The following is a 20,106-nucleotide window of genomic DNA, read 5'->3' as shown; positions in this document are numbered from 1 at the left end:
CCCTCTTAGCTCCTCAGGAAGGAAGGGAAATATCTTCATCCGGCTCTTGATGATCCAAAATTAGGAACTCGCTGTCCTATTGACCTGGGGGGTCCGATGGCAGAGTTGTCCTTAAAGATCACCCCCAGATTTTTAGTGGAGGTTCTAGAAGCAGGTAGTGAGCCACAAGTCTCCGGCCACCATCGGTCAGAACAAGCCAAATTCTCTGCCCCAAAAACCACAATCGCCATTCTATTGGCATTCATCATGAGCCAGTTTTCTCACATCCAGGTGCTGACTTTTACCATGTACAGCCTAAGAGTGTCAGCTACTCCTGCCTAATCTCCTGATATTGAAACGATGATTTGTGATTTGTCCCCATAGGAAAATACCTGAAAGCCAAAGGAACATAAATGCTTAGTCAGAGGGGCCACATAAAGATTAAACAATGTGGGACTGAGGGAGGACCCCTGCAGGACATTACAAGGAATCTGGAAAGGTTTAGCCCTGAAGTCCCTGCAGCTCACTTCCGCAGTGGACCATAAACACCATGAAGGATTCTTAAAGATTAGGGGCAGTACCCCATAGCCAACCCTGAGGCGGTCTTTGCACCAATCTCGGGTGGGAGAAGGTATTGAAGGCTGCTGATAAACCTGGCATAACTAGAATAGCTGCACCTCTTTGAAACCTAGCATAACTAGAATAGCTGCACCTCTTTAATCCACTTGGTGGCAAATGGAATCTGCCACTACTGTCAGTGCAGATTTAGTGCTGTGGTTTCTCCTAAAGCTATTCTGTGAGGAATCTAGAAGCTCACAGTCTATTTAAAAAAACAGTGCTAGTTCCTGGTTTATGTGCCTCTCAAGGATTTTGGCTGGCGTGGGCAACAGGGAGATAGGTCTAAGATTTTTCAAATCTCATAGATCCCATTTGGTTTCTTTTTCAAGGGAATAATAATCACTTCTTTCCAGCACTGGGGATACACTCCGGACTCCAGCACCTGGGCATAAACTTTCTCCAGAAAAGAAGCAATTAGATCTGGTGCGATTTGCATCACTGTGGGTGAAAATGGATCGTCAGGGGAACCTGATGTAATTTGTCCCAGGAGAGTTTTAATTTTAGCTGCCGGCAAACTACAGAAGGAGGGCAATTCACCATTAATGGGGGTCCACCCAAAGAAGTCATCTTCCATAGATGTAGGAGCTGAACCATCCTCCGCAACTTCGAATTCAGAGAGAATCTTCAGAAACTTATCCTGAAAAAACAAGGCCAACCAATTGAAAAATTCTTGAGTTTTTTAGCTCCTGTAGAGCTGGCAGCGATGTAAGATCTCGTACAACCTTAAACAATTCCCTAGATGCATTCCTGTAGATCTTATTTTAAGGTGAAAGTATGAGGATTTTGCCTCTTTAATAGCCGTCTTGTATTTTTAGGTCTCGCGACCTATCGATGCGCGCATGCGCATCGAGCGGAGCGAGAATTCAAATGGCGAAAACATCATGAAACCACCAGCTTTTTGCTGGCGTTTTCATGCAGTTCATGTGAACCCCGTGTTCAAACATGAACGCGCATCAGCCTCCCTCCATTTGCCGCACAGCACATCAAAGGGCTTCGCCCAGTGTGCGCTCTGCGGCTTCTCCTCCCCTAATTGAATCATGGCCGGCCGCAGGCCGGCCGTACTTTCAGTTTCCCGCTCTGCATTTTTGTTGTTGTTGCTCTCTCGTGTCAGCTTTTAATTGCGTTTTTGTGGGGACTGCCAAAGTGTGCATATATTTATTTTCTTACTTGCGTGTTCTTTCTCCTGTTTCCATATTCCCAGATTCTTCTTTTTCATCGCTTCCACCTTTTTCTTCTCCTCCTCCCCTTTTAGTTTCTTTCTTCTTATTTCAATTTCCATTTCATTGCTTCTTGGTCTCCTTTTCTTAGTCTCCATGCTTCCCCATGTATTCAATATTCCACCCATCTCTTCTGATTTCTCTAGTTATTCATGTTTGTACTTTATCGTCTATAACACTCTTATTTTCCTTAACACCAGTACTCCCTTTGGTGTATTTTCTCCTTTTCCGTCTGTCTAGATATGTTGTCGTTCCCATGCCTCTTGTTCTCTAACTCTTCACTCTGGCTCTCGTTTGTATGTTAATCTGCGTTCTACCCTCTCACTTACTTGCTCATCCCACACTTTTATCTGGCACCCCCTCTTTACCTCACATCTGTTGCTTTTATTGTCCCCGGTTCTACTTCTTTCTGTGCCATCTTCGTTTCTCCCGCGCGCCTCCTCTTCAGTGTCCTGTCCTGCAGCTGTGTCCTGGTGACATAACGCTTCGCCGCGCGGAGGAAGTGTCAGCACGAGACCTGTGAGCACATTGTGAAACAGCGCGGTATCCGTAAAAAAGATTTATGCCACCAAGTCCAGGCTGCCTGGGGCGGCTGCCATGGCGAAAAGTCCATAGCCGTAGATGCCTCTCAAAGGCTGTTTTGTAGAGCTTTTTATGTATTTAATTGTTATGTAGCGCGGTCTTAGCCTAAACCTGATCCACGGCGTGAGAGCACTTAATGTATTGGATAAATAACAAGCATTGGCATTGCCAATAGGTCTCGCTTGTGGGACCTTATAAGTATTTAGTTTTGCAGCACAATATCCTTGTTGCATAATCGGATATTGTGCTGCAAAACTAAATACTTTTAAGGTCCCACAAGCGAGACCTATTGGCAATGCCAATGCTTGTTTAATTGCTTCTTTTTGTTTGGCCTTTTCTTCTGAATTACTCCACAATCGCCACCTCCATTCTTGCTTATGGCATTGCTGCTGGAGGTCTTTCAAACTCTCTGAAAACCATGGGGCGTAAACCTTCCTCCTCCCCTTAATTTTGTTAATAATGGGGGCTTCCTCGTTAATAGCTGACCGCACTCATCAGTTAAAATTCTCTGCGGTCTGTCCCCGACTGTTAAATCCTTTTGCCTGAGTAGAATCAAGAGCTTCCTTCAGTTCATTGCTGGAAATGTTATTCCATCTTCTATATGCGGCACACAAGTCCTGTCTAGTCTTTTTCTCCTTTTCATCCTGCACAACAAACCCTACCACATAATGATCCGTCCAGCTGAGAGGCAGGCAGTCTTTAACCGACAGGTCAAAGCCAAGTCAAGCCAAATAATCTTTATTCTATCATTTCCCTTATGATCATAAAAGACATGCACAATTTGAAACCCACTCAATAAAAACAATCCAATATTTAAATGTTTTAAAATGCATCCATAGAAATAAAATGCATATCCGGCACAAAGCCATTCAAAAGACCGATTCTTAAAACGTGGCCTAATATAATAAATGATACAATTTGAACAAGCCATCCCAAAGTGCAGGACGTAAGGCGCAAATAGAATTCAGTGATCATTGTTTAAAATAACATTACCTTTCTCACATGTAAAATGCCCCTCAAAGACCAGGTAACCAAATAACCGGTATCTTGGTCATTTAGATGCTGTAAAAAAAAAAGAAAGCTAATCAGCTTTGCACTTAGTAAATTTGTGCCTGCTCATCAGAGGCAACAGGAATTTCCTGGTGCACGAGAGATACAAATTACATACGAAAAAAAAGTGCAATAAGATCTGGTTTTGTGGCTCATCACACAGGCATATACAGATATTGTTTGGACAGGTCTGTATAGTTGGTATAAATTCCATCCAGCATGTGAACATCTGTGTCGTTTGAAGCTGTTCATCAAATCCGAAAGGGCCCTACTGTCATTACAACCTTCTTCCAGATAAAAATGAAAATCCCCCAAGATGGTGAATTTAGCGCAGGAAATGAAGGGTTCCAGCACCTGATTCCAATTCTCATTGAACTTTTTTCTTGACCCGGGTGGCCGCTATACCAATTACCCCGCAAAAATATGTGAGGTTGCTTCTAATTCTAAAAGTGAAAGATTAATAGGATCCTGATGTCGGCGAGAAAGCTCATCAGCCATGGGACTTACGAAGAAGAGGGACAGCCAAAAGTAGATGTAGAGATTCAGCTTAGGAAGGTTGAAGGGATGGAAGTATGAAGTAGGGAGTTAGTGAGGGAAAGGCGAGGAGGCATATATGTTTAAAAGCTCCTATGGCAAGTTCAAAATGGGTAGAAATGGCTATGTGAGATCATTAGATTTGCTAGATTGCTAAACTTTATTTTTCTTTTATAGCCGCAAGCAGCGGAGGAGCGAGTGAGCCCTGCTGGCAGTGAGAAAGGGGATGAAGAGGAAGCTGAGGAAAATGATGATGATGATGATGCTGATGAAGCTGAAGAGGCTGATGAAGCTGAAGAGGCAGATAAACCAGAGCCAGAGGAAGGAGATGAAGGTTCAGAAGAAGCTGAGGAGGAAGATGATTATGATGACGAAGAGGAAGAGGAGGAGGACGATAATGAACGACCACGAAAAAAATCTCGGCATGGAGGATTCATCTTGGATGAAGCCGGTATTATTCCCGACAGTGACAAGTTCCTCTGTCTCCTCAAATGTTTTCGGCTGTCAATGAGGTTCTCGCCTTAGACCAACTGAATCTCTACCCTGGATAACTGTGGCATTCTAAGTGAACGGGTGGTGTAGGGGTCATGAGTTTTATGAGTGAATTGCAACTTCAGGTAAACGAGAATTCCATAGGCCAGGCTGGTCTTGTGTGTTGATCCACTAGTGGTAATTTTGGCTACCTTGAATGAATTGGGGATTCCATGTTGGTGTTGCTAGTTTATGTGGGTTTCATGGGTCATTAAAAAAAATTTCGGCTTTTTTAATTACTGATCTCATTGAAAACATCACTGTTTGGCTTATTTTTGTGACTGAAAATAAAATGTTGTGTTTCTTTTTGCAGATGTGGATGACGAGTATGACGATGATGAAGATCAATGGGACGGCGAGACAGAGCAGATTATCGGCAAAGGTGAGAACACCTGATCTGGTGCCTTGCTAGCTGAGAACACGGCCCAAGGGGGGGATTTAGGAGGGGGGCGCATGTGCACTGATTGTTAAAACACTTTGGGGGGGGGGGGGAATTCCTGACTTAACTAGGTTTTTTTTAATTGGGTAACGGCCAAACAATGAAAAGGCCTTTTTAAGAGATCGCATTTGCATATTGAGACCAGAGGTGTTAGTGAAGATTTAAAGCTCCTTGCAATTAAATGTGAAGCATTTCCTCATACAAAAGCCCTGATGTGTAGCATTCGCCTTTTCTGAATTATGATTGCATTTTTACACATTAAGCGCCACAGTAGATCATGGACACCATGCACATACGTCCCATTCTGAGGCAGAATCGAACTGGTACTGTAGATACCCTAGCAGATACCTGTTTCTCAGATAAAACAAGCACAGTGTAAGAGACCCTAAGAAAGTTTTCAGGATCCACCTTTATGAAACAAGCCTTGGCACAACCAGTAGGAAGAACCTTTAAAAAGTAAGTGCTCAGTTATTGGCTATGCCATTGCTCATTTACATTGGCATGAGTAAGAAGAAAAATAAAGATCCAAAATGACTGCCAGTGTGTCTTGGTGCATGTGTACATATGTGCGCCCTTTTTGGAAAATATATATATATATTTTTTGTAATTAATATTTGTGCATGTGCGTTCTAACACACCTGTGGCCATTTTAGGATACTTGTTGTCTCGTGGAGTCCTAAAAGGCAAATTAAAAATATAGTTTTTAGATCTCAGCAGTGGAATGATACAACTCATCCTATCGAAATGATAACTAATCTGTGCTCCGGGGGAAGGCAAAAGCAGGAATAGGAAGGTAAGCTAATGAATGAGGAGCATTGAACTGAGGTAGACAAAGCTATCCAATCGTGAACATGTGCAGTCTGTGTTTTAAAGGTAATGTTTGACAGCTGTAGATGAGACCCAATAAAGGCATCACAAAAACAGGCTTATCCTGAGCCAAAGGGCAAGCAGGAAAACCTTGTCCTGTTAGGTCACTGGTACCTTAGCCAAGGTGATCAATTTTTGCTCAGTCTATTGGAGCATGGTGAAGCTTCGAGACATTGAATGGGCACCCAAAGCCATAATGTCCAATAGACTGAGATTATGTCCTCATGCCTGCCGGATTCAGGTTGTCAGTTTGTTGGGCCAGCATACACCTGAAGAGAAGGACTAGACCTTTTCTTACAAATGTACACATTCATACATTTTTTTTGGTGTGAAATTTTACAGATTTTGTGGTTGGTTTAGAAAGATAAAATTCACCACCATCTTTTGTTGTTTTTTGTTCATAGCATTCAGTCTGAAGGATTTGAGTTTTCAGAATGTTCTTAGACCTTTATTCCCAGTCTTGGATCTAATGGATGGCTTTCTCTATAGGCATATTAAACAAACAATGAACACTGGAATGATAGTATACACCAATGAAAAGTATTTAGGCTGTCATTATAATAAATGTAAGATTAATAGATCATCTTATTTGGAAATAGTCTTGTTTTGTCATTCCAGAATTGGGATCTGCCACATTGAGGACACTGTTCCTAAGACAGCGTACCTGCAGCAGAGTTTTAACTTAACTTACTACGTCCTTAGCCATAAAAAAGGATGCTTCTTTTTTTGGTAACTCAGACTTTAACATCAGTGCAACGTTTACAACATCAAAATGAAAGTACAAATTGCACTGAATGGTGAGCCTTAAATGAGGAGTATTTTGAAACCTCTGTCACTTTGCATGTGTGTTGGAGCTTTAAGCACCAAAGAATTTCAAAGTAAAAAACACCTGATGCACACTAGGGAAGTTGATAGGATGAGAACCTAAACTACAATTTTGACATCTGGACTTTAGCAAATGATTTCTGTCCATTTAGTCTACCGGGATTTTGTTGTTGTTGCAAATGACTACTTGGCCTTTGGACTTTTTACTGTGAGTGAGTCTCAATACTTGTGTCTCAGTCACAGAAAATTCTGTAATTGGACTGAGTGTGTTTACTACCAGTGCCCACCTTTTAAGATAAGGTCGCTGCTGCGCATCTAGGCTAAGGGGCACTCGGCTGGTTACACATGAACATGTGTGTGCACATGTTCGGGCTACGAGTCGGAGTAATTGCGCATAGGTAGCTTGGCGCAGAAGGAACTCTGCAAGAATTGGTGCGGACCTGGGGTAGGATTTTCAGTAGTGGCCATTCATAGTGTTGGTTTGCAGGGCTTACTTGAAACACTGTAGTGCTTTTACTGTATTATATATCCAGACGAAAACTGCGCTAAGCCGTAGTTTCTCTCCACGTAGACCTACACAGTTCAGCAAGTTGTCAAACTAGGGTAGAACATGCACACCAAGTTTAAATTGGCAGTCATCAAGATGCTAAATCCACATCATATGGGACTTCAACAATTGTTCTATTTCTCTGACTCCACTCATAATCCGATTCTAGGCCTTCGTGCCACCCGCTTCCCCCAATACTGGGCCAAATTGATTACTCTGCTCCCCAGGAAAATTAAGAAAGGCCTCCCTACACAAAAGCAGCAGTTATAAGCGATTGACCCCTTGGGGTAGGAAAGGGGCATGGGGGAAATCAGCAACTGGTAATTAGCTTGTCATGCTGCACCTGGTATGGGACTACCCTGCCCCACCAGAACAAAGGAGAAGGGCCAGACCTCCGGAGTCTACACAGTTGATGCTCGCCTTTGAAGTTTTGGTGGGAAGGGTTCAAGCTAAGATTTCAGCTAGGGGTGGGACTGAGGCCCTAAGAGGAGCTCTTTCGAGAGAAAACCTGACGTTTTCATGTTGGATTGTTGCAGAATGGTGTGCAGAAGGTTTGGGACAGGGAGTGCTGGAAGGATGATGGAGCAGGATTGGACAGGGGTACATGGCTCCTAAACTCTCCAACCCCTCTTTAAAGGCCTTGCACAAAAGAGAGGCAGTTGAGAAGACCCTGGACCTAGGAGGTGACGAAGGCCGAAAGTATGCCCCCCCACAACACTGCCTTAGGCAACCCCATCCCCTGGGTCAGCCAAAACTAGAAGCCTTCCCATGTCTATGTCTGGAAGGAGGGCAGCAGCCTCATACATACTTGCCCACACTCTTTGCGGGCATGGGGACACTGTATTGCTGCTCCAGCTGCAGGCATGAGCCAAGATGAGAGACTGCTCCCACCTGGCGGGAGAAAAAAGCATGTTTTGCTAGCTCCCATGCAGCCGTTTGAGGTCTGGGGCTACACCCGGAGAGACGTGCTGCTCTCAATGTATGAAGGACGCGATAGGGGCCGTGGGTGGGACCAGTGCACCCAAAAAACCCACAAAAATAGAAGCCAGATTGCGACTCAAGGCTGCAAGATAGAGCGCAGTGAGCTTCTCATTAAATATTCAAGAATTGGGCAAGGTGCCACCCCTATGATGCCCTGCAAGGGTTTTTCTGTACATGTTCTTGTTTCTGTGATGCCTCATGTTAATATGTTCTTGATTCTGTGGTGCCCCAATCCCCTATGATGGATCTGTGGGTGCTGCTACGAGTGCAGTAGCCGCCAGACATGGTTGTGAAAAAGCCTTGCCCTACGTCTCAGGGCCTATTAAAGACATAACCTCCAGAGAGGTTTATCTATTTTACAGCACTCCCAGAGCTTTAGATTTTGCTCTTGGGCCTTGGCATGTAGGGGCACCATTGGTACAGCAAGCAGTCTACCAAAATCCTCTGGGCTGGGATGGGGGAGCATGGAATCACTGATATCTGGAGGCTCTGGATTCCCACTAAGCAAAAGGGCACGTCCACTTCTCTGTTCACGGGTCTTGCCACCAGAGATGTTTGTTCTTGGGTGTCCGATGTGTCCCACTTACCTAAAACATTATCTGATCAGGCACTCGTGTGCCTCACATTAGTGATCCTTACTCACCACCCGCCCCCACACAGTTTATGTGGCTTTCAAGTAACGGCCCTTTTGGACCCTGTGTTCTGGGAGGAGTTTAGAACAGCCATCACAGAGTATTTTATTAATAATTTGGGTTCCATGAAGGGGTGGATACACTCTGGGAGGGCTTTAAGGTCACTATCGGGGGACAATGCATTAGCACGCAAGCTGGCATTCTGAAATCGATCTGTATACAGCTGTGGGCGATCGAGCAAACACTACAGTCCATTGAGGGTAATATGCGAGTCTCATTCACACCCCAGCATACTGACTGCCATTCGTGAGCAAGTTACCAACTTCAGTTATACAGCTTGTGCAGGAACTAAGATACTTGTCCATGTGGCATGGTCATTTGGGGAGGGGGCCTGCCCGGTCCACCGCAATCTGGCTACCAAGATCAGGCCCCCTGGGCCCTATCCCATATTGTTAAGAATACCTCCTCGGAGGGCAATGCTCATTATGACCCATCTACTATCCTGGCGAGCTTTACACTCTTCTACAAACGTCTGCATAGCTCATAATACTCTGCTTTGGCTGGGGACATTGCTGCTTATCTGGAGAGTGCTGCTCTGGCATAGCACTCTACAGGCCAGCGAGAATATCTTATTCAATCTATAACAATAGATTATATAAAGGATGCCATAATCAGGCTACCCAATGGCAAGGCCCTGGGCTTTGACGGCCATACCAGTGGATTCTATAAAGAATTTGCAAATATCCCTGCACCCCATCTCCATACACTATATGAAGAAGCTTATAACAAGCGGACTCTACTGCCCTCCTTTAGGGAGGCACTAATTATTGCACTACTAAAAACCCATTAAAGCACCGGAGTACTGCGAGTCCTACCAATTGCTCTCCTTAATACAAATGTAAAGATCCTTGACAAAATCCTGGCGACCTGACTGCAGCCACTCCTGCTTTGTTTGGTGCTGCCTGACCAGTTTGGGTTTGTCCCGCCTGCTCAACTACACATAATTTGCACACAATCGTTTCAATATTGCATCAATTTAACCCCTTCCCTTCCTAAAGGCAGTGGCAGTCCTATTAGACGCTGCTAAAGCTTTCGACTCCGTTGATTGGCAGTGCATGTTTACTTCCCTGAATTGCATGGGATCCCACCAACTTTCCTGAAGTGGATTCGCTTGTTATACACTGGCCCAGTGGCTTGAATACAAATCAACAGGTCAACGTCTGAAGTGGTGCATATCCATAGGGGCACTAGACAGGAATGCCCTATATCCCCATTATTATTGCGATCATTTTGGAACCGCTAGCATGTGTACTACACCAAAGATATGCCACCTCCGCATTAAGATTTATGCTGCAGCCTCTAAGTATTTCATTATATACGGATGATATGTCATACGTGAAAGGCCCAGTGACTCATTTAGCACCCATAATCCGTGAATACATTAGTTTTGGTCCCTATTCAGGCCTGCGTATTAACTGGTCCAAGTCCATTATCTTCCCCTTAACTCCTCCCACCGAACAGTATCCATTTGAATTTCATTTATTGTGGAGCACTAATCCTGTGAAGTATTTGGGGACCTGGATTCACAATGACCCAGAATTGATGCTTCAATAGAACTATGGCAGGGCCGTGAGACAGCTTGAGTATCAGGTGCACAGGTGGGCTAGGCTGCCACCGTTCAGTGGGAAATAAAATGACTGTCATTAATATGGTGATACAACCCACGTTTTTATATCTATTCTCCAACATCCCTATCGTGCTCTGACAACACTTTTTCAAAATACTAAGAACACACAATAACACCGGTGTGGGCATTCAGACAATCCACAATTTGCTGGAACACACTCATGCTACCATATGTCAGGGAGGCTCCGGAGTGCCAGACTTGAACTCTATCACTTGCGCGCATGAGCTCACTTTGCACACTATTGGGCCCTTCCCATGATTACATCCCAGACCTAGTAATAGAACATGATGATGCCAGCCCTCTCCTGCTGAACACCATCCAGCTGCACAAGCCCCCTCCTATTGATAGGACTGAATTTAACACTGTTCACTGCACCACAAAATGGTGGTACATGCTTTGGGCACAAACCTGTAAAAAAAAACTATACTCCCCACCACTCCCCCCCCCCCACCCCCCTTCCCGCTATACCACCCTACCATGTCGTCACTCAGGAACCACGAGCGCTGGAGATCCTTCGCAGGGCAGGTTTGTCGTGTAGTTCCTATAAAACCTATACAGGATCTGCATGTTCGGAGAGCATACACTGTAGGATTGGTGTCAGACTGATTCTGAACACCCCCATCGAGTATGTTGGCCTTCTGTATCACCTAGCTCACAGTGCCACTAGAATCTCTTCTTACCAAGGAGAGAATAGTTATTGGCAACCCTCGAACATGACAACCCTGATCCCTCAGGATCGTGGAAACAATATACTTCCTTTCGCTCAGTCACTCATGCTTACTTAGTCTGTCTCCAAAAGATACACAGAATAAACAGTCTGGGCGTTTTCAACAAGCATTTATTGAACAGTTGTTATTCTGGTATAAAATAGATGAGCTACAACAACTGTCAGACAGTAACAGATATAAATGATTAAAAGCACTATGCAAGTAAATGAATGGTAAAGTTCTACCATCTTGCAGTAATCATAAATATATACAAGCATATAAAATACTTAATAATAAAAAGATGCGTACTCCTACGATGTCTCCCTAACTAGATGTACCTAAGTGTATCTAGCATGTGTTTAGGTGTTAAAGCCAAGAATTCCTCTAGGATAAAGTCAACCCCATTACCTGAAGTGAGAGACTGTGGGACCCGAGGTGGACATCCCTCGAGGGATGTTTAGGCCACAGCGAGCTGGAGTGTCTGCATGCAGGAACCTCAGCGTCTCGCGTCAGTGTGTCGGCCAGGAAGACCTGGTCTCCTCCTGTATATACACCCATAGGTCTCCCCGGGGTCCTACCTCGCTGTGTTACTTTGTCAGACCTAGGATGACGTATGGAATGAACTTTGTACATACATATTATACAGGAGATGGCAGTCCTGCTCTGCTTCCAAGAATCCTCATGCATAATGTATGAGATTTTGAACCAGAGAAACCCCGTGTTCTGAATGCAGTGTTGTATCTAGGTTAAAGGTCAGTCCCTAACAACTGTTATGTATGTAATGTAGGGTAGAATATAGGTGAAGGGTTACAATGTTACCTGGGCCTATATTAGGGTACCTATATGGAATATAACAGGTTGAAACTCCTTGTGGGGGATGGTTACTCTGGAGGCACATTCATCTCCTTAGAAGATGCATCGCGTGCACTGCGTCATACTTCGTTGCTGACTTTCATTCATTACTGTCTTCATGCTGCTATTTGGGAGTTGTACCCACAGTTCCCATAGGAACCACCTACGCTCCAGGAACTACACGTCTTACTGACTAGTGACACACGCAGGGGACTCCTTACTAAGTTGTATTCCTCGGTACAGAATGATAGGCCCCCAGTACCGGATTCTTCTCTGGAGAAATGAAATGTGGTGATTGACCCGCAGTTGAAGCTGGCGGATTGGGCATTTTATTGTGCACCAACTAGCATGCTTACCCCGAACTGTAACCTAAGCATAATTAATTTCAAGTATTCCAACCCAATGTACTATACACCTACGATGTGATATAAATTGGGGCTGAGAGAGGAGGGTAACTGTTTAAAGTGTGGGACCATGATGCTGATTTCTTGCATTTGGCATGGGCCTGTCCCCTGTACAGCATTTCTTGGATGCAAATCACGGAGATCTTGACAGACGTGTCGCTGTAGCCAGTGCCCTGTTGCCCGCATTTACGCCTGCTGGGTCTGGTCAAGGACCTGCAGCTGGCAAATCGCAGACTCCTAGCGGTGGTGCGTGTTGGCTAAGAGAAAAGTTGCAATGCATTACGGCAAACATGAAGCACCGACCAAAAAGAAATGGCTATTGGATGTGGTATACTGCAAAGAGCAGCTGGAACTATATGCTGAGGAACTCCCGATGCCCTCGATAACTAAAGACGCATGGGATGGCTTTGGCAGCTTATTTGCTGACCGTCCCTCACCTCGCCTAGCGGGTGGTAAGGATGCATGCTCCTTCTAAAATTGGGTCAGATTGTAGTAATGGGTGTTTGAGCGATGTGCAGGATATACAGATGATGTGCTCCATCTGTAAATGCACACTGTTGGTTTTTATGTTGTTGGTTCTTCAAATGCAAATGTTACAAAATGTCAATAAAAAAAGGGGTTAAACTGGAAACAAAAAAAAAATAACATGGTGTCTACAACTGAGTGCCTAAAGTCTAATTTTTCGGTTTGCTGATACAATAGCTCCTTTAAAAAAGAAAAGCCTTCAAAGTACCCGTTTTTTATGCAAACAAGGAAGTCTACAGAAGGCATCGGTGCAAGGAGTTATAAAGACAATTCAATAAGTAAATACATAATGTGTGCTGCTGTTGTGTATGGTGTTTTCTTCACCCAGGCAAACCGTTTTCTCTGATAACTTGGGTCTCTTTGTGGCAGCTTTATTATGATGTTTGCCCAGCGGAGGCTGGAAAGCTTCCTTTAAAGAAAGTTTGGTATTTATTCTCCAATTAAACACATACCATGATTACTTTTACATAGTGACACATGAGGTGCACTTACTAAAGCTTGTTGAGTGGAATCACTCCCTCCTGCAGTTTGAGTTCTCTGCTATTTTGACAATGCCATCTCTTGTGTGCTTCCTGCAAGTAAGTATTGGATCCACTTGCTCTGTGGTGGTGATCTTTTGCTGGTTTGTCCCCCCCCCCCCCCCCGAAACACACACACTCCTCCAATGGTATATTCCTTTTCCCTACACTTGGATACATCCTTTTTCCTCTGCTGTTTCTGGAAACTGTCTTACTTGCTCAATGGGAAACGTTGGCCGAGGAGTATCCAGTAAAAATACTGGCCTGGAGTTCTCATCTTTGTGGCTATGGGAGAGCAAATATTTAGTTATAAACACGTATCCAATTCCACTATGAAACACACTTGTCCGTAGAGTTGCATTAGCTTATGTTCTTGTTCAGGTTTTCTTGATTCTAGATTTCCAAGTGTTTCCAGTCTTATTCCTGCCATGCATCATTTTTGTCATCGAAAAGTCACTAGCAGAGATGTTTTAATGCCCTGTGCTATAGGATTCTGAGTTTTAACTTTGGAGAGATTGTGGGTAAGAGTGCTGTGAAGAGGTGTGGCGCAACTGCGGCCAGGGCGACTGACATCGGACGCTAGGGATCACGGTTCGATCCCCGGGTCCGGCGGCAGGGGTCTGCCCAGCACCATGTGACTCTGGGCAATAGCTCGCTTAATCTTCCCAACGGCCCCCAGCGCCGAGATGCCTCCGGGTAGCTGCGCGCTTTACAAATACTGGATTTACATTCTTTGCTTTAGGAAATCACCAATGCCAACTCCTGTTAGTTAGAAAGGTGTTAATTAAATTGTACACATGTTGCATGCCGGTACCTATAGGATACATGCATGATACAAAATCCCAGTCCTTTTATATAATCAAAGGTTTCATCTGTGAAGTCAATTGATGTCCCTTATGCCTTCCAAATGACATTTTTGTCTGTGTTCTTATTTAGCCTATTTCAGCTTCTCCCCTGACAACTTCAAATTAGTATGGTGTAGTAACTGTCTGGTTAGGATGAACTTAGTTACTTTACATGGCTCTGGAGTTAATGACCGCATTTTTTTAATGCATTTGTTCTTCCTGTTTATAATTGACTGCCTTTGTTGATCCTGGTGAATTACTATGAAACTTTTCCCCAATGCATGTGCTTTTTGTGAGTGATTGCTTTCCTACCAGCCATGCAGGTGCATTTTGTGGATCATCTCTTGGCGGGTGGCTGCAAGCTGCTGGGTGTGGTGGCCAGTGTGCCTCTCCAGCAAGTGTTCCTCTTCGTGAGAAAATCAGCTTTTAGTTTTTAACATTTCATTCATTCATGCTACAGTGTGCTCTGTTTTTAATTTCTGCCCTTCCCGTTTTCTATCCTCCTGTTCACCCTGTGGTTGGTTTTGCTGCCATTGTTTGGTTCATGCTGTCCTGTCTTTACGCCGCCTCCAACACGAGCAGAAGAGATTGAGGGTGAGTACATGTTGCTTTCTCATCTTCCAGTCATGCTGTGCTACCAGAACCCTTCCTACTTACAGTGCTGCATATCTGAGTGAGAGCGGGGAGGAGGGTCATTGGTCAAGGGGTTTCAGCTTTCTAAGGTCTTGGAGACCCTCAGTGTGAGCCCAGGAAAGTGAATTGAATTCTGTGCGTATTACGCTCATGCTAATTGTTAATACAGATTACACATGTGCCATTGAAGTAACTTGTGGAAATTGCATGTATATGGATTATGAGACATTCACAGTGAATACTACGTGTAAGATCTGGGGAGATGTATTCATTCACTCCATGTAATAGCAGTATACCAACATTGAGTGACACTTCAAATTAGTACCAGTACAGGGCATCTTATCTGTTGGGGAATTATTGGTCTGAGGCTTAAAACATTACATCATCTGAGACATTGAGCTTGGACTTTATTATTGCTTTATATAATGTGGCTGTAGGGTGCCAAGTGTGTCAATTTTGTTATTGGGAATGCAGAAAGTGCATGGTGTTTTAAAACCTGTTGGGGCGAACAGGCCTATCTGTCTGTGCTCTGTGACCAGGTGGGTCCCAAATTTAAGCACATAAATAAACTGTCCATTCTCCCAGTTGCTGTTGGGAAAGGGCTCTGTAGGAGCTCAGTTGGAAGAATTCTTGTAAACAGCCTCTACTTACTAATAACAGCCCAGAACTAATGGCCGTCTATGGCTTTGTGTGGGTTTTGAGTTGACATATTGTGTGTAGCCCTGGACTGGCTGCAGCAGAGCAGCTGCTTGTTGATTGGCTGGATATACTTTTAAAACTGCTGTCTCCCCACCTGCTCCGTATCTTCAGTTTGTGTGCAGGACCACACATTCACCCTCATGTGCTCATTAACTGAGAAGCCCACCCCTTCTTCTTCTTCAAAACGGAATAATAGAAGTGGTGTGGTAGGCTCCCAGTGAACGATAAGCTGTTGTTAGGAACATTGCCTAAAACTGTGGAGAGTGGTTGCTTTGTTGCCTATTAAAGCCAGCTTTTGTATCTTTGCTGCAGCCTCCAACATAGATAATTCCTTGGTGAATGAGGACCGGTCTGGGGCACGCAGGCTGCAGAATGTATGGAGGTATGACTTTCTCACTATGCTTTAACTAATTTCAGGCTGTGAGCTGATCACCATGTGACATCTATGTCCCCAATAAAGTAAACATTTGTGCTAGGCTTCACTTGGTGCATCTATTCTGCATCTTTTTTGCCTATTAAGCCCTATTTGGATGTCTTTTATGAGTTTACTTTCAAGTGGGGAACTACAGAGCCATTCAGACTTTCATCGTGAAAAGCATAGTAACAATCTTGGTATCCAAAATGCAGAACATCCCTGTATCTGCACTAAATGGTTACAGGAGTATTGACCTTGAATTTCTAATGACACAAGTGAATAGGAGCCTCCATTCTTTTGATAACAGTTCTGGCAAGAGTAGGGTCGTGCTTCAGTCATTCTCAGCTTTGACAACTTTTACATCATCTTAAAATGTACTTGCATGTTTCACTATACTAATTCAACTCTAATCTTCTATGGGTCCCGGAGTAGCGTGCTACTCGCCAAAAAAGCGCTTCGACACCTCGTCAGGGGTAGTAAGCGCTATATAAATGCAATTACAATACACTTCAATATATAGTAGCCTTCATCTGTGCCTTTTATGGCTTGTCAACTAGCTTTTTTGCATCTCTTCTTCTTTTAATGGAATATCTTCCATAAATGTATGCAGCCTTGAGATATGAACTAACAAGTTGCATGATTATACTAAGGCTCTCATTGCGTGTTGCCTGGTTAATTGTGAAATATCGAAACAAGGCGTTTGATGGTTAATGCCACATGTGAACAGTTGTCCACCAATACCTTTTGGTAGGTGAAACCTTTTTAAATTTATCCTGGGGGTAAGGCGGGATATGGGAATTTTAGTGGGCAGGAATACATGCGGATTACTGGGACATGATGATTTTGCTGTGTTAAACTTCAGCATCAGACATTCAATAAAGTATCAACAAAGTTGAGATGTTTCCTGTGGGACAAAATATGGTTAGCCTACATTCACAACTATTGGTACCCCCTGTCCGATTAAGGCCTTAGGCTTGATGCAAGGTACAGGGTGCCACTTTAACAGCCCATTGAGATCACTAATGTGAACATTCTTGTGTGAAAGAAATTCATGCAAACATTTTAGACGTCATGAGGGAGGGCCTATTCTCAAACAGGTACTCTCAACAAAAGTAATTCAGCCTTACATTGATGGGCGATACTATACAGTTGATGTTATTTGTGAAGACAATAGTGACTAGATGTGGAGATATAGATTTCTCTTTATATAGGACATAATTTAAAATTTTATATACCAAGTCTGTTTCTCAGTAAAAAAAATTATATGATTAAAAGGCTAATTGAGCCTTGAAAAGGGGTTGGCGGAGACAACCCCACCTGAGGGTATCCCAGGGAAGAATGAAACCATTAAGTGGCCAGTGACGCCTCTTTCCGAAACCATAGGGCCATGGTTAGTTTCAGCCTTGCATCATTAACTCACACAGCTGAAAGTGAGTTGGTGAAGGGTCAGGTACACGATCAGGGGTGGTCTCCTGCATCACCACACATGACAGTGGACACAAAGCAAAACTGTGGAGAATGGGCCCTGATAGAAAAAAAGTACACCATTTATCCTCTTTAAGAAAATGGATAATCACCAATAGTTTTAAGTTCTCTTGCATTCATGGTTAAGGGAAGAGAACCCGAGATAGACAGCAGGGATATTAGCCCTAAATGATATACCTTTCAACTTAAGAATGTTCAGAAGCACAGTGCACCTTTTTTGACAATTAATTGTAACATCACTGCCAGCTCTTGCAAATAAAGCTCAGGAGTCAGAAGCTTTAAGTCCTGCTACATGTGGCCACTGATACGAGTGGGCTGTAGCCATATGGAGCCACCAAGTTTACTGCATCACGCATGGTCAACTATATGGGAGCAAAGGCAGAACGTAGCCTCAATATCAACAAGTAACTATACATATAAGAAGGAGCCTAGATATGCTGCCTGCAGGAAATATTGCTCTTGCGGACTTGTAGCAGGTGGAACTAAGCCCACACATCTGACCAAAGATTTTTAAAAGGGATTAATTGCAAATATTGATGAGGAATACCCTTGAGACAAGTTAGGGCGACCTTTAACAGTGATAGGACTTATTGAAAAAGCGTGAAAACTAAACCAGTTCCAACAGGTAACCACAAGAAGCCCAAGGCTAACTACCTAAAAGACTTAATTCCACTTGATTACCTATCTGGACCAAGATTATAAATACCTCCCTTCATTAAGGAACGATTCCAGAAATTCTGAAAACAGGTCGGGTATCCCCTATCCTAAAGAAGCCAACAGCCGACCCAGCGGACTTCGATATCCAACATCCCCACTCTAGCCAAGCTCTTGGAAAAATGTGTTCACATGCAACTTAGCAACCATATTGAACAATTCAAACTGCTCAACCAATTTCAATCGGGCAGGTCAGAGTACGGAGTTAGCCATGACCCACATAATAGACGATGCACTAAAAATTCTTGATCAAAACAAAGCTTGCTTATTAATCTTACTCGACCTTTCATCAGCATTTGACACTGTCGAACACGACAACTTGCTAGAGCACCTGAGATACAGAATGGGATTATCTGGATCTGTACTTACCTGGTTCACATCTTTCCTCCAAAATAGATCTCAAAGATTTAGGGTCAATCAATCCTTGTACAACCTCGTGCCAGTCTAGTTAGGAGTACCGCAAGGCTCTTCCCTCTCACCCACACTTTTCAACCTATTTATGGAGCCACTCACCGAACTTCAGTCTCTCCAATGTCCACTTTCACATGTATGCTGACGACACCCAACTATTCATCAAGATCCACTCACTTGAGGACATCAAATCTCTCAACTCAGCACTACAAAAAAACTCAAATATGGTTGGCCGAAAACCATTTGAAACTGAACTCCCTCAAAATGGAATTCCTCCTATTTGCCACCTCCTCCCCTCCCCCCCCAATAAATCTCACATCAGCCTCTATTGTATGAAGCACCTAACAGCACTCGATGGGCAACCTCTCATTGTCGAATCGGCGAAATCGCTGGGTGTGACACTGGACAGAGACCTAAAGATGCAGAAACATATCAGCGCCGCCACAAAAGGAGCACATTTCCACAAAACACCCTGAGCAGACTGAAACCCTTCTTACCAGCAAATGACTTCAACCAAGCTGTTCGAGCCCTAGTAATCCCAAGAGTGGAATATGGGGAGGTAGCCCTATGCGGGCTCCCCAGATCGACAACAGCCCCACTTAGAGCCTCCATCAACTCAGCTGCGAGACTCATCACTGGTTCAAAAAGAAACTCTCACATCTCTCCAGATTTTAAAGCCCTCAACTGGCTACTGTTCGAGGCTAGAATTCATCTAAAAATCGCTTGTATGACGCACAAGGCCTTAAATCATAAAACGCCATACTACCTAGCTCAGAAACCGGTTCTGTCCTCTGGTAATAGAGCTTCCAGAAGCTCCAGGAATCTTCTACTGAGACCACAACGATTTGCCAAAAAGAAAACTTACAACCGGTCCTTCTCTGGAATGGCTCCCAGCATCTGGAATGCTCTGCCCTCTGAAACAAGACTGAACCCTTCCACGGCTCATTTAAAAAAGAAGTGAACGCGATTCTCATGGCCAAATTCACTTGATTTATTTACTTATTACTGTAATATAATTACTAGTCTGTATTATTGAGCAACTTGTATTGGAATCACCTATATATAGATTTTATTTTTATGCCTGTACCTATTTCCGTCATGTGCCATGCAAAGCGCTCTGATACCCCCAAGGGTCTTGTTCACGCTATATAAAACCTTCAAATAAATAAATAAGTGGCTGACAGTGCAGCCAAGTTGAAAGAAAGGCAAGTCTCTTCTAAAGAAGATTGGGTGATGTGATTCAAGACTTCGAGAAAAATGGACAATTACATTTAATACTCTATCCCAAGCACAGAAGGAAGAAGACCACCCCCAAAGAAACATAAAGGTAAATATACAACAGGTAGGGTCAAAACATATAAGGCACTACATCAGCAATCTTTTGCTGCAGGGAATAAGATGAACATAAA

At 43.7% G+C, this 20,106-nt stretch overlaps 1 protein-coding gene across 3 annotated transcripts in view; it reads left to right on the top strand.

The window, feature by feature from the left end:
- Positions 1-20,106, top strand: part of SUPT5H (SPT5 homolog, DSIF elongation factor subunit) — a 387,057-nt gene that overhangs the window by 222,897 nt on the left and 144,054 nt on the right. The window contains exons 3-6 of one of the 3 annotated variants that reach the window (XM_078661135.1): positions 4,158-4,431; positions 4,825-4,893; positions 14,923-14,934; positions 15,985-16,054. In XM_078661135.1, the coding sequence (XP_078517261.1) occupies positions 4,158-4,431; positions 4,825-4,893; positions 14,923-14,934; positions 15,985-16,054 (425 nt within the window). Of the gene's footprint in view, positions 1-4,157; positions 4,432-4,824; positions 4,912-14,922; positions 14,935-15,984; positions 16,055-20,106 lie in introns of all 3 variants that reach the window. The other 2 variants (XM_078661137.1, XM_078661136.1) reach the window with 2 other exon arrangements.

This window comes from Lissotriton helveticus, chromosome 9 (genome assembly GCF_964261635.1).
Source record: "Lissotriton helveticus chromosome 9, aLisHel1.1, whole genome shotgun sequence".
NCBI lineage: Eukaryota > Metazoa > Chordata > Amphibia > Caudata > Salamandridae > Lissotriton > Lissotriton helveticus.
The sequence above is the reverse complement of the archived record's forward strand: the minus strand, read 5'-3'. Positions and strand labels throughout refer to the sequence as shown.